The sequence below is a fragment of the Archocentrus centrarchus genome, unplaced genomic scaffold (assembly GCF_007364275.1).
Source record: "Archocentrus centrarchus isolate MPI-CPG fArcCen1 unplaced genomic scaffold, fArcCen1 scaffold_32_ctg1, whole genome shotgun sequence".
Taxonomy (NCBI): Eukaryota; Metazoa; Chordata; class Actinopteri; order Cichliformes; family Cichlidae; genus Archocentrus; species Archocentrus centrarchus.
In genome coordinates this window covers 1509063-1525173 of record NW_022060260.1, presented here as the reverse complement: position 1 = coordinate 1525173, position 16111 = coordinate 1509063, and the positions used below count along the sequence as shown (strand labels likewise).

At 43.1% G+C, this 16111-nt stretch overlaps 1 protein-coding gene across 1 annotated transcript; it reads right to left on the bottom strand.

Annotated features, from left to right (window-relative positions):
- Positions 1 to 1012: 1012 nt before the first annotated feature.
- LOC115776458 (pleckstrin homology domain-containing family F member 1-like) lies at positions 1013 to 2733 on the bottom strand. The gene is made up of 2 exons (XM_030724171.1): positions 2218 to 2733; positions 1013 to 1970 (listed from the first exon to the last, which is right to left on the bottom strand). The coding sequence occupies exons 1-2, from the start codon at positions 2459 to 2461 to the stop codon at positions 1381 to 1383; spliced, it is 834 nt and encodes a 277-aa protein (XP_030580031.1). The 5' UTR covers positions 2462 to 2733; the 3' UTR covers positions 1013 to 1380.
- Between the last annotated feature and the right edge of the window lie 13378 nt (positions 2734 to 16111).

The following is a 16111-nucleotide window of genomic DNA, read 5'->3' as shown; positions in this document are numbered from 1 at the left end:
TTTCCATGTGCTGGAAGTTAACAAGTATCACAGAGTTTGTAGTTTGGAAGCAGCAGGTAGAAGCCGGTAACACACTTAAATTTGAAGCAAGAGGTTAAAGGTCAATTGAAGGTGCAGCTGTAAAAAAGCAAAATGAAAAACCAACAAACAGCTCCTGCCTGTGCCTGTTATACAAACCGGCTGAACAACAGTTTGCCCAAAGCGGTGCCCACGCAGAGCAGTGACGTTTGCTTTGCAGAAAACATCAGTGGAGCCGGAGGATGAACGTGGATAATGTTCACTCAGTCTGGGATTTATTATGTTTGGGTAGATCTCAAGGTCGATGAGGTTTCAGGGAAGTGTTCAGATGAACTGTTGACCCAGTGAAACCACCAAACTGTTCGACCATATACAACCTTTGACCTCTAGTGCAGATCAGCTGACTGTCAAGTATTCCCAGAGTGAGTCCCTGGACATCAGTGTTTGCAGGAACATCTTCCAGAACATTGAGCCCACAAAAGGAGGGTTGAGTCAGTGCAGGCCTTTGACCCTGGAGACCAGGGTTCATGTGAGCTGTTTTACTGTTCACTGGTTAATATTAAATATATGCATAATGTGCATCTGTGGCTGACAGGATCAAATGTGCACTGGGTGCTGCATACTAAATTCAATGGACTTGCATATAATTGCATCAGTTAATTGTAAATTACTGTCAAGTTGTGGGCAGAGCTGTTTCCAATGAATAAATCATCAGCTAACCATTAGTCATCTTTAAAGTGACGTGGTAAAATGATTGACTTCATCATGTTCCTCTTTGTTCTATGGTTGTATCTAATCCTGCAGGAGAACTCCAGGCTCTCAGCTTCCTCATATGTGGTACACTGAGAGTTTGAGTGTAAATGTTTCAAGTTAGAAATTCTTCAAGAGTTCTTTGATCATCCTGAGAGAAAAGGCCAAACTGATTCCATCTGAGCACCAATCACGACAGACAAATGTTCTCTTATTGAATCCTTTATTGTTCATCACTCATTTCAGAGACAAACATGAGGCGGACGATCAGTTCAAATGTTCACACACACACACACACACACACACACACACACACACACAGGACGGGAACCTGAGAGAAATGCAGACACAGTCGATCAGACTGTGACGTGACTGGAGTGTTGGTGGAGAGAGGAGAATGAGAGGAAACAGCTTCACAGTAGTGTTTGTGTACAAAGAGAAAAGAGCAGCAGCTACAGTTTCTTCATAAAACATAAATAAGATCATCAATAAATGTAGTCTGTACAAAGTGTGATGATGTGAGCTGCCACACACAGCTGCACAGCACTGAGTCCACATGTGAAACAAAGAGTCAGAGTCTTGTGTGCTTGTGACCGAGCCCCCTTGGTGGCTTTATGTTTGGGGCCTAATGTGCTCTGGCCTGATGTAGATATAAAGGGAGCAGGAGTCCATCCACCTGCTGGGGTCTTCCTCCTCCACACGGAACTCTGGCTCCTCCTCCTCCTCCTCACTGCACTCTTCCAGCTCGTCTTCATCTGACTTCCCGGCGCTGTCCCACCTCTGACGAGTCGAGTCCTGGACCTCGTCGGCGGCCCCCAGACTCAAGTAACATGTTCTGCAGACTCTCAGCTGCTTCGCTGAGTCAATGTGTGTGATCAGCGCTCTCTTCCTGGAGCACGGGCCGCAGACCAGGAAGCCACATTTTCTGCAGTGGTGTCGACGGTGGGTCTTGGTGAACTTGCTGGCACAGCGCATGCAGATGGCGGAGGCCTGGTCTGGGATCCAGGTACTGGCAAAGGCTACAGTGGACCTGCGGCCACCGCTCTGCAGCACTCTGTCTTTGCACTCCTCTATGTGCTCGATCCAGGCTCGCTTCTCCTCGTAGGAGGCGGCAGAAACGTAGAAAGACTTCCTGGGCGTGCGGATCAGCCACTGGTTCTTCATCCTGACACCGTCCTCCAGGTCCTCCAGCAGGACATCCTCTGCAATGATGAGGAGAATCATACGTTAATGCAGGGAAACAAAGGGGTGGACACTTTGAACAAGCATGTAAGAAAAGAAAAGCTTGTTTCTTTGCTGCAGCTTGTTAGAGACAGACTGCAGGCAGGTGTGTTTGGAAGCTCCAAGCGACCACCACACCTGCAGCGTCTGCCTGTCTCTGCCTGCCACACTGTCTCCTTTTCATTCGGCTGGATTCAGTGAACGTGGAGAGGAAGATGAGTTGCTCACCTAGAGGGATGATCTGCAGCTTCTTGTGCCAGCGGCCGTTCAGGACGACGCCGCCGTACGCCAGCACGTCGTTGAAGAGGAAGAAGGCTTTGGGCTGCTGCTTCTTGCGGCCCTGCTTTACCAGCGTGCCCTCTCCGACCAGAACCCGGTCCGACTGAAGCAAGAGCTTCCCCGATCGCCCGAACGTGTTGGCGACGGCCTGGACCCGTTCCCAGTTCTCCTGAGCAAACATCAGCTGGTCCATCTCAGCGTCCTTATGAGTAGCAGGCTGTTTTCAGTGGAGCAGTCAGAGTCTGTGCCGGTAGCTCCACGCCTCTGTAGGTGTGAGCTTGAAGCGTTTCTTGTTTTTCTGATGAGTCGAATAGCTGGGAGGCTGCTTTTGTACAGCTCTGGTGACGTAAAGGGGCTTTCCAAAGCAAGTGTCGCTTTAAGAAAGAGTTTTTGTAAGAAGGGGCAGGAACTTCTTCTGAATTTGGAGAGAAACAAGAAGCTGACAGGAGGAAGTGCCACTATTTTTGACACAGCAGCAACGTTTTGAAATGGACTTTGTGGCAGCACAAACCTGTTTTCTGATTTCAGCATCAGTTAAAATGTAACAGATCAGATTTGAACTGATTTTATTTGTAATAACTGTATAAACAGAACATTTTAGTGGCAGGAAAATAGATTTGCACATTTATCAGAAACCACAATGATTTCTATGAGTAGATTTCAACAAACTTGTTTATTATCAGTCTAAAATGAAAACAATCATATTTAGTCGCCTTATTCATCCATATTCTCCACCTTAGGCTGCCCTACACTTTGAAATCCACTGCTCATGAGCTGTAGCTAAAGCTGACGGCCGCTCCCACCTTACAAACAGCAGCAGGAGATTGTCAGACAGGTCGAGTTGCGGGAAAATGTCATCAAAGTTTTATCTGCTGCCAACTGTCACCCGTCAGCCTGTTTGTCATCTCACACATAGATTTATTCTTCCTTCCAGCAACCTGCAGCGGGAAATCCAGCACACCTACACAAATGTAGGCCAGCAGAGTAACAGGAAGAGGACCAAAAGCCAGTGAGCGGCTGGAAGTTTTCCTGAACTTCATGGAAGTTTTTAAGCTCCCTGAAGCAGAGCAAGAAGCTAAAAATCACCGGCTGAGCCAAAAGTCTCAAAATCTTTCTCCTTCATTGGGATTTTTATTAATCTTTTGCATTTGTCCCCAACACAGAAGCTCCACTCAGTGACAAAAATATCCCCAAACATGCAGCACAGTCTGCAGGCCTGCTCCTTCTTATAGAGTAAACTCAGGCATGAAGGGTTTCACACTGAAGTCTCACAGTTCACTGATTGAGTTTGATTGCGTTTAGCTTTCATGCACTGACACACTTACACGATGTGCCGAGGCTGCGCTGCTGCAGCACTGCAGACCTGCAGCTGCAAACCATCAACTTCAGTCTGAGTTCAGTAACCGTGTTTATGGTGCCTCTCAGGTTCAGTCGCCTCCAATCGGAGCGCTCACCGTTCATTCAGAGGGAGTCAAAGTCAAACCCTTTTAATTCCCTTTGTTGTTTATATGCTTCATAGCTCAGACCCCACAGACTCGAGTGCATTTAGAGTATTTGCATGTGATGTGCTCATTCACACACATTCACACAAGTGCTTTTTTTCTGTCTAGAGGGTTTTTATGCTAAAAATCACACACACACCTGATGGCTGCATCATGGGCAACCCAGTGATCCCTCGACATGCAACTGATCAAACCACCCACTCGGCCTCCTGTGCCACATGGCTTTCATGTTAAAGTACAGTTTGTTGTTCCGGAAGCAACAGACAGAAGATGTTAATTCACTCATTAAATGTTAAGGGGAAATTTAAGGTGGATTTTACCTGCGTCTCATCAGTATTTTCCTGCGGGGTATCCAAACAGATTTGAAACCACACTCAAATTCATCTTGTCACAGTTTCTCCCACTTGTTGTAAAACTGGTTAAACAGCATCAGTGTCGTTTACCAGCTGCACCTGTATGCAGGTTGAAGGGTGTGTAATGTTTATGCACCCCGGGGACTTTTTTAAAATCTCTGCATATGTCATTGAAATATCGGTCTGTGCTGATAACTTATTTGTTTGGTTCCTCTGAAACTTTCCATTCTTAAATTCTGCATATGAGTATTTGGTAAATGGACTAGTTCTTATATAGCACTTTTCTACTCTAGCTGAGCACTCGAAGTGCTTTATACAACACAGGTGCATTTACCCATTCACACACATTCATACTCCAACGGATGCATCAGAAAGCAACTCGGGGTTCAGTATGTTGCCCAAGGAAACGCTGGCATGCAGACTGGTAACCTAATCCCAAACTTTCTGACACCAGTGGTTACATTTTCTGTTACATTTTTATTTTTTTAATGTAATGACACAAGACAGGAGGCTTGTAATCACATGTGCTGTAGCCAGGGGTGGGGGGGTCTCAGGAGAACCTCTGCGTTGATGTTCTGAAAGCCCAGCATTGCAGTGAGTGAAACTCCAACACAAACACTGACAACACTGACACAGCTTCACACAAACAACATCAGCAGAGACGCAAGCAGCTCGCAGTCTGTCTGAGCTGGCATGTGATTTAAGGAGGGCCCTTCATTTGATTTGGGGGATAAATCCGTCCCCACACTGCCTCTCTTCTGGTGACTGTTAATGCTTCTCTTCTGGCTGCTTTAAGTGACCATCAGGCAGGAACGTACACATTACATTCATACTCTCAATTCAATTCAATTCAATTCAATTCAATTTTATTTATATAGCGCCAAATCACAACAAACAGTCGCCTCAAGGCGCTTTGTATTGTGGGTAAAGACCCTACAATAATACAGAGAAAACCCAACAGTCAAAACGACCCCCTATGAGCAGCACTTGGTGACAGTGGAAAGGAAAAACTCCCTTTAACAGGAAGAATCCTCCAGCAGAACCAGGCTCAGGGAGGGTCAGTCATCTGCCGCGACCGGTTGGGCTGAGGGGAGAGAAAGACATGCTGTGGAAGAGAGCCAGAGATTAATATCAATTAATGATTAAATGCAGAGTGGAGTATAAACAAAGTAAATAAGGTGAATGAGAAACAGTGCATCATGGGAACCCCCCAGCAGACTAGGCCTATAGCAGCATAACTAAGGGGTGGTTCAGGGTCACCTGATCCAGCCCTAACTATAAGCTTGATCATAAAGGAAAGTTTTAAGCCTAATCTTAAAAATAGAGAGGGTGTCTGTCTCCTGAATCCAAGCTGGAAGCTGGTTCCACAGAAGAGGGGCCTGAAAGCTGAAGGCTCTGCCTCCCATTCTACTCTTAAGTATCCGAGGAACCACAAGTAAGCCAGCAGTCTGAGAGTGAAGTGCTCTGTTGGGGTGATATGGGACTATGAGGTCTTTGAGATAAGATGGGGCCTGATTATTCAAGACCTTGTATGTGAGGAGAAGGATTTTAAATTCTATTCTAGATTTAACAGGGAGCCAATGAAGAGAAGCCAATATGGGAGAAATCTGCTCTCTCTTTCTAGTCCCTGTCAGTACTCTAGCTGCAGCATTTTGGATCAGCTGAAGGCTTTTCAGGGAGCTTTTAGGACAGCCTGATAATAATGAATTACAATAATCCAGCCTAGAAGTAATAAATGCATGAATGAGCTTTTCAGCATCACTCTGAGAAAGGATGTTTCTAATTTTAGAAATATTGCACAAATGCAAAAAAGCAGTCCTACATATTTGTTTAATATGTGCATTGAAGGACATATCCTGGTCAAAAATGACTCCAAGATTTCTCACAGTGTTACTGGAGGCCAAAGTAATGCCATCCAGAGTAAGTATCTGGTTAGACACCATGTTTCTAAGATTTGTGGGGCCGAGAACAAGAATTTCAGTTTTATCTGAATTTAGAAACAGGAAATTAGAGGTCATCCAGGCCTTAATATCTTTAAGACATTCCTGCAGTTTAACTAATTGATGTGTGTCATCTGGCTTCATTGATAGGTAAAGCTGAGTATCATCTGCATAACAATGAAAATTGATGCAGTGCTTTCTAATAATACTGCCTAAGGGAAGCATGTATAATGTAAATAGAATTGGTCCTAGCACAGAACCCTGTGGAACTCCATAATTAACCGTAGTGTGTGAAGAAGACTCCCCATTTACATGAACAAATTGGAGTCTATGAGATAAATATGATTCAAACCACTGCAGTGCAGTACCTTTAATACCTATAGTATGCTCTAATCTCTGTAATAAAATGTTATGGTCAACAGTATCAAAAGCTGCACTGAGGTCCAACAGGACAAGAACAGAGATGAGTCCACTGTCAGAGGCTCTAAGATCATTTGTAACCTTCACTAATGCTGTTTCTGTACTGTGATGAATTCTGAAACCTGACTGAAACTCTTCAAATAAACCGTTCCTCTGCAGATGATCAGTTAGCTAGCTGTTTTACAACTACTCTTTCAAGAATCTTTGAGAGAAAAGGAAGGTTGGAGATTGGCCTATAATTAGCTAAGACAGCTGGGTCAAGTTATGGCTTTTTAAGTAGAGGTTTAATTACAGCCACCTTGAAGGTCTGTGGTACATAGCCAACTAATAAAGACTGATTGATCATTTTTAAGATTGAAGCATCAATAATTGGAAAGACTTCTTTGAACAGTCTAGTAGGAATGGGATCTAATAAACATGTTGCTGGTTTGGAGGAAGTAACTATTGAAGTTAACTCTGAAAGATCAACTGGAGCAAAAGAGTCTAAACAAATACCAGCAGTGCTGAAAGCAGCCGAACATGAAGAATAATCTTTGAGATGGTTATGAATAATTTTTTCTCGAATGTCTAAAATTTTATTTGTAAAGAAATCCATGAAGTCACTACTAGTTAACGTGAAAGGAATACTCGGCTCTACAGAGCTCTGACTCTTTGTCAGCCTGGCTACAGTGCTGAAAAGAAACCTGGGGTTGTTCTTATTTTCTTCAATTAATGATGAATAGTAAGATGTCCTAGCTTTACGGAGGGCTTTTTTATAGAGCAACAAACTCTTTTTCCAGGCTAAATGAACATCTTCTAATTTAGTGAGACGCCATTCCCTCTCCAGCTTTCGGGTTATCTGCTTTAAGCTGTGCGTTTGTGAATTATACCACGGAGTCAGGCACTTCTGATTTGAAGCTTTCCTTTTCAGAGGAGCCACAGTATCCAAAGTCATACGCAGTGAAGATGTAAAACTATTGACGAGATAATCGACCTCACTGGGAGCAGAGTTTAGGTAGCTGCTCTGCACTGTGTTGGCACATGGCACTGAAGAGCATAACAATGAAGGAATTAGATCCTTAAACTTAGTTACAGCACTTTCAGAAAGACTTCTACTGTAATAAAACTTATTCCCCACTGCTGTGTAATCCATTAAAGTAAATGTAAATGTTACTAAGAAATGATCAGACAGGAGGGGGCTTTCAGGGAATACTGTTAAGTCTTCAGTTTCTATGCCATATGTTAGGACAAGATCCAGAGTATGATTAAAGTGGTGGGTGGGCTCCTTTACATTTTGAGAGAAGCCAATTGAATCTAACAGTAGATTAAATGCAGTGTTGAGGCTGTCATTCTCAGCATCTACATGGATGTTGAAATCACCCACTATAATGATTTTATCTGAACTGAGCACTAAATCAGATAAAAAGTCTGAGAAATCAGACAGAAACTCTGAGTAAGGACCAGGTGGACGATAGATAATAACAAATAAAACAGGTTTTTGATTTTCCCAATTAGGATGGACAAGACTAAGAGTCAGGCTTTCAAAAGAATGAAAACTTTGTCTGGGTCTTTGATTAATTAATAAGCTGGAATTGAAGATTGCAGCTAATCCTCCTCCTCGACCTGTGCTTCGAGCATTCTGACAGTTACTGTGACTCGGGGGTGTTGATTCATTTAAACTAACATATTCATCCTGCTGTAACCAGGTTTCTGTAAGGCAGAATAAATCAATATGTTGATCAATTATTAAATCATTTACTAATAGGGACTTGGAAGAGAGAGACCTAATGTTTAACAATCCACATTTAATTGTTTTATTTTTTGGTGCAGTTGATGAAGCTGTATTATTTATTGTTTTTGAATTTTTATGCTTAAATAGTTTTTTGCTGATTTTAGCTTTGGTTTTTGGTGGTCTGGGAGCAGCACCGACTCTATGGGGATGGGGTTTGGGGGGGATGGCAGGAGGAGAGAAGCTGCAGAGAGGCGTGTAAGACTGCAACTCTGCTTCCTGGTCTCAACCCTGGGTAGTCAGTTTTTAGGAGGGTTAATAAATTTGGCCAGATTTCTAGAAATGAGAGCTGCTCCATCCAAAGTGGGATGGATGCCATCTCTCCTAACAAGACCAGGTTTTCCCCAGAAACTTTGCCAATTATCTATGAAGCCCACGTCATTTTTTGGACACCACTCAGACAGCCAGCGATTCAAGGAGAACATGCGGCTAAACATGTCGCTCCTGGTCTGATTGGGGAGGGGCCCAGAGAAAACTACAGAGTCCGACATCGTTTTTGCAAAGTTAAACACCGAGTCAATATTAATTTTAGTGACCTCCGATTGGCGTAACCGGGTGTCATTACTGCCGACGTGAATAACGATCTTACCAAATCTACGATTAGCCTTAGCCAGCAGTTTCAAATTTCCATGAATGTCGCCTGCTCTGGCCCCTGGAAGACATTTGACTATGGTCGCCGGTGTCTCTAGCTTCACGTTTCTCAAAACAGAGTCACCAATAACCAGAGTTTGTTCCTCGGCGGGTGTGTCGCCGAGTGGAGAAAAACGGTTAGAGACGTGAACAGGTTGGTGGTGTACCCGGGGCTTCTGCTTAGGACTACGCTTCCTCCTCACCGTCACCCAGCCGGCCTGTTTTCCCTGCTGCTCGGGATCTGCTGGGGGGGAGCTAACGGCGGCTAAGCTACCATGGTCCGCACCCGCTACAGGGGCCTGGCTAGATGTAGGATTTTCCAGGGTGCGGAGCCGAGTCTCCAGTTCAGAAAGCCTGGCCTCCAGAGCTACAAACAGACTACATTTATTACAAGTACCGTTACTGCTAAAGGAGGCCGAGGAGTAACTAAACATGTGACACCCAGAGCAGGAAAGTGCAGGAGAGACAGGAGAAGAAGCCATGCTGGTAGTGAGTCGGCTAAGGGCTAAGCTACTAGCTAAGCTAAGCTAGCGAATTTCTAAAAACAAATAAAGTGAGTAATGTGAATACAGGTGATTCAGCAAAGAGTATGCTATTTAAAGTAGGTGAAGATTACACTAAAATATGTTATTATCCAGATAAATCGAGTTATACAGATATAACAGCTAACAGACAGCAAAACACTGTGCTCCGAAACAGGAACAGGAAGTGATACAATACCGCAGTGAGAGCCAACACACTCTCAGCTACCTGGAGCAAAGAGGATATGACCAGACTCTGGATGGCATTGCCTTGGCCTCCAGTAATACTGTGAGAAATCTGCGAGAAATATTTTTGATCAAGATATGTCCTTCAACACACATATTAAACAAATTTGTGCAATATTTCTAAAATTAGAAACATCCTTTCTCAGAGTGATGCTGAAAAGCTCATTCATGCATTTATTACTTCTAGGCTGGACTATTGTAATTCATTATTATCAGGCTGTCCTAAAAGCTTCCTGAAAAGCCTTCAGCTGATCCAAAATGCTGCAGCTAGAGTACTGACAGGGACTAGAAAGAGAGAGCAGATTTCTCCCATATTGGCTTCTCTTCATTGGCTCCCTGTTAAATCTAGAATAGAATTTAAAATCCTTCTCCTCACCTACAAGGTCTTGAATAATCAGGCCCCATCTTATCTCAAAGACCTCATAGTACCATATCACCCCAATAGAGCACTTCTCTCTCAGACTGCTGGCTTACTTGTGGTTCCTAGGATACTTAAGAGTAGAATGGGAGGCAGAGCCTTCAGCTTTCAGGCCCCTCTTCGGTGGAACCAGCTCCCAGCTTGGATTCAGGAGACAGACACCCTCTCTATTTTTAAGATTAGGCTTAAAACTTTCCTTTATGATCAAGCTTATAGTTAGGGCTGGATCAGGTGACCCTGAACCCTCCCTTAGTTACGCTGCTATAGGCCTAGTCTGCTGGGGGGTTTCCATGATGCACTGAGTGTTTCTTCTTCATTCACCTCTTTTTACTCTGTTTATACTCCACTCTGCATTTAATCATTAGTTATTATTAATCTCTGTCTCTCTTTCACAGTGTGTCTTTTGTCCTGTTTCTCTCCCCTCAGCCCAACCGGTCACAGCAGATGACTGCCCCTCCCTGAGCCTGGTTCTGCTGGAGGTTAAAGGGGAGTTCTTCCCACTGTCACCCAGTGCTGCTCATAGGGGGTCATTTTGACTGTTGGGTTTTCTGTGTAATTATTGTAGGGTCGTTACCTTACAAACTCCACTGAAACTGCCTTACTTAAAGTATCTAGTGACATTTTGATGGCAGCAGACTCTGGAGAGTTCTGGTTTTATTAGATCTCACCTCTGCTTTTGATACCGTTGATCAGAGTTCATGATAAACAGGCTTAGGGATCTCTTTGGGATTACTGGTGATATTTTAGAATGGTTCATGTCATATTTTTCTGAGAAATCTTTTACTGTTCATATGAATCATGTGATGTCTGAAACAACAGTCTTGTTTTGTGGGGTACCTCAGGGATCTGTTTTGGGTCCAATTCTCTTTTTGCTTTATATATTCCCTCTTGGCCAAATTATAAGACGTTACAATGATATTTCTTATCATCTCTATGCTGATGGCATTCAGTTATATTGTTAACTTTTAGGGCCTTACATGTCCAAGCTCCCCAGTGTATCTCTGACCTGTTGAAAACATATTCTTCATCCTGAGCTCTTAGATCATCAGGTCAAAGGCTACTGTTGGTCCCATGCACTTGTTTCAAAGCTCGTGGGAATCGGGCTTTCCAGGTGGTGGCACCAAGGTTGTGTAATTCTCTTCTGCTGTCTTTACACTTTTAAAAAGCAGCTAAAGACATTTTAACACAGACAAGCTTTTAATTAACTTGTTATACTGTATTCTATTGCTTTATATTGTTGTACTTTTATTTTTGTCTTTTATTGTGAAGCACTTTGTGATTTTTATCTGTAAGTGCTATACAAATAAATTTTACTTACTTACAATATAAAGTGTGTAGTGGCAATCCAACCACCAAAAGGCCACTTGAGTGAATCTGAAGCCATTTCCAACATGGTTTGCTGAAGAGACTGAGGTCTGCAGTTTCTGATACTTTCAACACTTTATTTACAATTTAAAGCTTAAAAAACAGCAACAAAACCTGAGTGCATGATGACGAGATAAAAAGTAGGCTCCAAAAACAGTGCAAAAAGGATTAAAAATAACCCTCAGAGCCAGCCACACACGATTGAAAAACTGTGTGGCTTCCTCTTGGCTTTAATTCCCTGTGCCCCTAAAGCCTTCCTTATAGAGCAAACATGCAATCTAAAACCCGTGCCCCCTAGTGCCCAAGTGACACTCTTACATACCAAAATTGGTGACAGCAAAGCCCCTTGAGGTGACTGTTGTGATTTGGTGTATAAATAAAATTGAATTGAATAGATTGTAAGTGTAAATATGTCTGTAGGTCATCAAAGCAATGAAAGCAGATGTTAAGCTTTTTAAAAATGGAACCCAAGGGTACCATATATAATGCAAAGAGAGTGTGACCCATTAGAGAGCCCAGAGGTACCCCACTCAAGATTGGGGAATCAGGTGATGAGTAGGCGCTCCTAAATGGACAGAGAAACTCCTACCTGACAAATATGACCGGAACCATTTAAGGGCTGTACCTTTAATACCCACACATGATTCAAGCTGTGACAGAGGAATACTGTGATCTTCAGTGTCAAACGCCACAGTCAGGTCCAAGAGCACGAGGACAGCTGACTTATTAGCATCAAGAGCAAAAAGCAGGTTATTAAAGACTCTGTTTCTGTGCTATGTCATTATTTAAAAGCTGACTGAAACTTCATTGCCATTTAAATCTGCCATTAAAAACTGCCCCTCCCTGAGCCTGGTTCTGCTGGAGGTTTCTTCCTGTTAAAAGGGAGTTTTTCCTTTCCACTGTCGCCAAGTGCTTGCTCATAGGGGGTCGTTTTGACTGTTGGGTTTTCTCTGTATTATTGTAGGGTCTTTACCCACAATACAAAGCGCCTTGAGGCGACAGTTTGTTGTGATTTGGCGCTATATAAATAAAATTGAATTGAATTGAATTTAAATCCAGGTATGACCGTAGTTGGGTGTAGGCTACCTTCTCTAAAACCTTTGACAGAAGAAGGAGTTTAGAAACAGGCCTAAAATTAGAGAGCACAGAAGGGTCCAGATTGCTTTTTTTGTGCGGCAGCATGTTTAAAAGCAGCTGGGACACAGCCAGACATCAGAGAGGAACTGATTAGATCAACAATAGGCAGCCCAAGAGTATTAAAAACATCCTTGAGGGGACAGGGTGGGGTCACATATGCTGAACTATTTCAGTTAGAAAGGAGACAGAGAGACACCTGTTCGCTGTTCTCAAAGAGAGCTGGGCATACAGGAGAAACAGCACGATCTAAGGCAGGGAGAAGACCTGAAATCTTCTCCTTAAAAATTATGAGGAATTTTTCACAAAGTGCAGATGAGGGAACAATGCAAACATCACACGGATTTACAGGAGAGTTCAGAGCACTAAAAAGAAAGTCAGGTTTGTGTTTATTATTCGACACGAGGTTTGATAAAAACTGGGTTGTTGCAGCTTTAACAGCTCTCTGGTACGCCAGTGGGCTGTTTTCAAAAATATCTAATGAAACTTGAAGATGATCTTTAATTACCAAAAACTGTCCCAGGAAAAAGCGTTCCTGCATTTGGGAAACAGACCCTGAGCAGCTCGGGGTTTATTAAAGAAAACTGCTCAGTCTACCAAACACTGAACTCGGTACTTTTGCTCTTGGTTCATTTGGTTATTGTTTGGGTGACAGTATTTTTGTTTTGAATGCAAATGTGACGTTTTATATTGCACAGGTTTGTTTGTGTGTACAAGCCACTGAAAATGTGAGCACATACAATAAGCACTGGGATTTCTAATAAGAAGGAAGTGATGATTGTGACTGTCTCAGTGGTTCCTACAGCATCACACTCATCAGCAGTTCTCACACCAACTTCTTCTTTTTAAACAAGATTTCAGAGGAAATTAAGTCAAACACTGACCGCTTTCCTTCATTCCCCTGTTTGGGTTCTTTCTTTGAGTCAATTAAAAGGCTGCATATACTTAATAACTTTATTTATGTTTGAGCTTTTTGTGTTGTCATGTCAGTGCAGCTGCAGCAGGAGGAGTGTGTCTGGATCCTTTTCCTGTGAAAGAGGGCCGTGTCCTCCTCAGAGCATTGTTGTAAATAAAACTATAAAATACTGAATAATATAATGATCTGAAGGTTCTTGTTCTAATTAATGGTGCAAAACCTTCCCCAACTCCACGTTGCTCTCCGATACACCTGTCAGAGTACGAATGTGTGTGAATGTTAGAAAGCACTTAGTGCTTGCATGAATGGGTGAATGAGGTGTGTTGTATGAATCCCGTGCCCCTCACTGAAGCGCCCCTGCTGTCTGCTGAGAAGCACGGGGACCTCTTGGTGTCTGAGAGGCAGAGAAGGCTGCAGAGAGTAAACAGAAAGATGATGTTACTGGAAGCCAGTGCATGAATGTACTGCAGACAGTGAAAAGAAGGCAGGTGAAGCTGCACAGAGTGACTGAGCGGGTTGAGCTGGAGGGCGTCACACCTTTGTAGTAATCCTCCAGGGATGTTGCACCAAGACGTTAATGAAGCTTCTTTCTTTGGAAAGTGGTGCAATGCCATGTGGAAGTGTCATTTGAATCTGTGACATGTATAATAAACATTTTCCTTCTGATGTTTGTAATTTCTGCTCATCGATTTATTTCCACTGGTCTCTGCTTTCTTACCTTTCTGTTGCTCAGGTTGGAGTTTTGCTGCTGGGTGACAAAGAGGCTCTCTGTAAGTCTCTGTCAGTGGATGAGCCTCATTAATCCCACTGCAGAAACTGGCTGCACTTCATTCAGGGGTGAAGGACGTCCTCCTGTCCTAAATTGAACTATAGCTCGTCTCAAGCCCTTCTATCATTTACATTTTTGTTCATACTGGCTGAGCCCGGAGAGGTGGCACATCCTGATTTTATCACACTTCTTTGGTTGTGCTTTCACTGCCTGCGTTCTGCTTGTGTGGTTAAATGAAGTGAAGCATTGGAAGTTTCACATTAAGTAGTCTCTGTGTTATTGTAGGGTCTTTACCTTACAATATATGCACCTTGAGGAGACTGCAGTTGTAATTTGGTACTATATCAATAACACTGAATTGAACTGTATTGAAGTGTTTAACACTACGGGAAAAAAAGGACCTTTAAACAGTTTACTTGAAGAAGTGTTGCATCCTGCTCCCGTATGAAGATGTTCTAATAATGCTGGTGTTCATTGTGATTATTATAATCTCCATGCAGAGTGAAGAGCAGGGCTGAGCTGCTGTAAACAGCACTATCTGTGGGTGGTGACAGATTACAACCTGTGACTGAGAGCAGGAAGTTCACTGAAATGACAGCACAAAGGGAATAATTAGAGAAAGAAAACAAATACGCTCCATAAACAGACTCTCTATAATCCGACTCCAAAGTGGAGCATGCTCATGAGAATAACTATGATTTTAGCAGCATAATGAGGATCTTTTCATCTCAGGGAACTCTTTTATTTCACTGTGGGTGGTCTCAAAGTGGACCTCTCCTGCTTTTCCTCACTTCCTGTTCTGTATTTCCTGCTCGATATTCATATTAAACATGATCAGATTTTCTAATGATGAGCTCAGTGTATGTACAGGAATCCCTGTGAGCCCAGACCTCAGGCTCCAGAGTGCACTAAGCACTCAGTTTATGACAGCTTTTTTTATGATCCTGGATCTGTATGATGTCATACAGAGGACAGAAACCCCACCTACTTGCTGTGTGAAGGCAACAGCCAATCAGAAGAAGGCTTTTATAAGGGAGAGGAGCTAAAACTACTTGTTTCAGACGGGTTGGGCCAGTATCAGAGAACTGTGAATCAGGCTGCTGTAATGCTGAAGACCCTCTGTCCTGGCCTTCCTCCTGCAGATCCTTTCATGAGCTCCTGCTTTCTCCACTGTCCTCAGTCAAACTCCAGGCGTGAAGGTGAGAGCACGCCTGTATCATGCATGTCTTCTGACAGGAAATGAGTCTTCAGCCTGCCTTCAGGTCTAGTATTACCAGGTTAAGTGTTATTGTGCTGGTTGGCTCCCCCATGAGGTCAAATACTGGACTAACAGTTGTTTGGCCAATAATCAGATATTTTAGTCACACTGAATGTACCCGTGTTGGTGCCGACTCCCCCGGCTGCACCTTCTCAAAAACAATGTTTGCACTGCACTTGTTTCATCTCCTGCCTCCTGATCGAGTCCCAGCCTTATAATAACCATCCCAATAACTTCCATTAATGAGCAGTCTTTATTAACAAAGTTTAGAAACACTGTTCGCAGCTTTTACATCCACTTATTTGTTCATTGATGGTTTACAAACCAAACAGCCAGTCAGTAATCATGATTAATCATCAGTTCAGTTACAGAGTTTGAGTATTCACTTCAGTTTTATCAGGTTACCTTTTATTAACAGCCATTGTTAGAAATGTTCTGTAACATGGAAGCTTCATCATCACATCTATTTAAGGCTTTATGACTTTTCCACCCTCTGTTTTTCTCTTTACTGTGTCCATTGTGTCTGAAATCACACATCTGTTGTAGAAACAAGAAGTTGCACAATGCAGTGAGCAAACAGCATGTGATCCCCCCCCCCCCCCT

Coding starts and splice junctions, on each gene's coding strand:
- LOC115776458 (XM_030724171.1), bottom strand. CDS start 2,461: ATGGACCAGCTGATGTTTGCTCAGGAGAACTGGGAACGGGTCCAGGCC. Junction 1,971..2,217: donor GCTGCAGATCATCCCTCTAG/GTGAGCAACTCA, acceptor TCATCATTGCAG/AGGATGTCCTGCTGGAGGAC.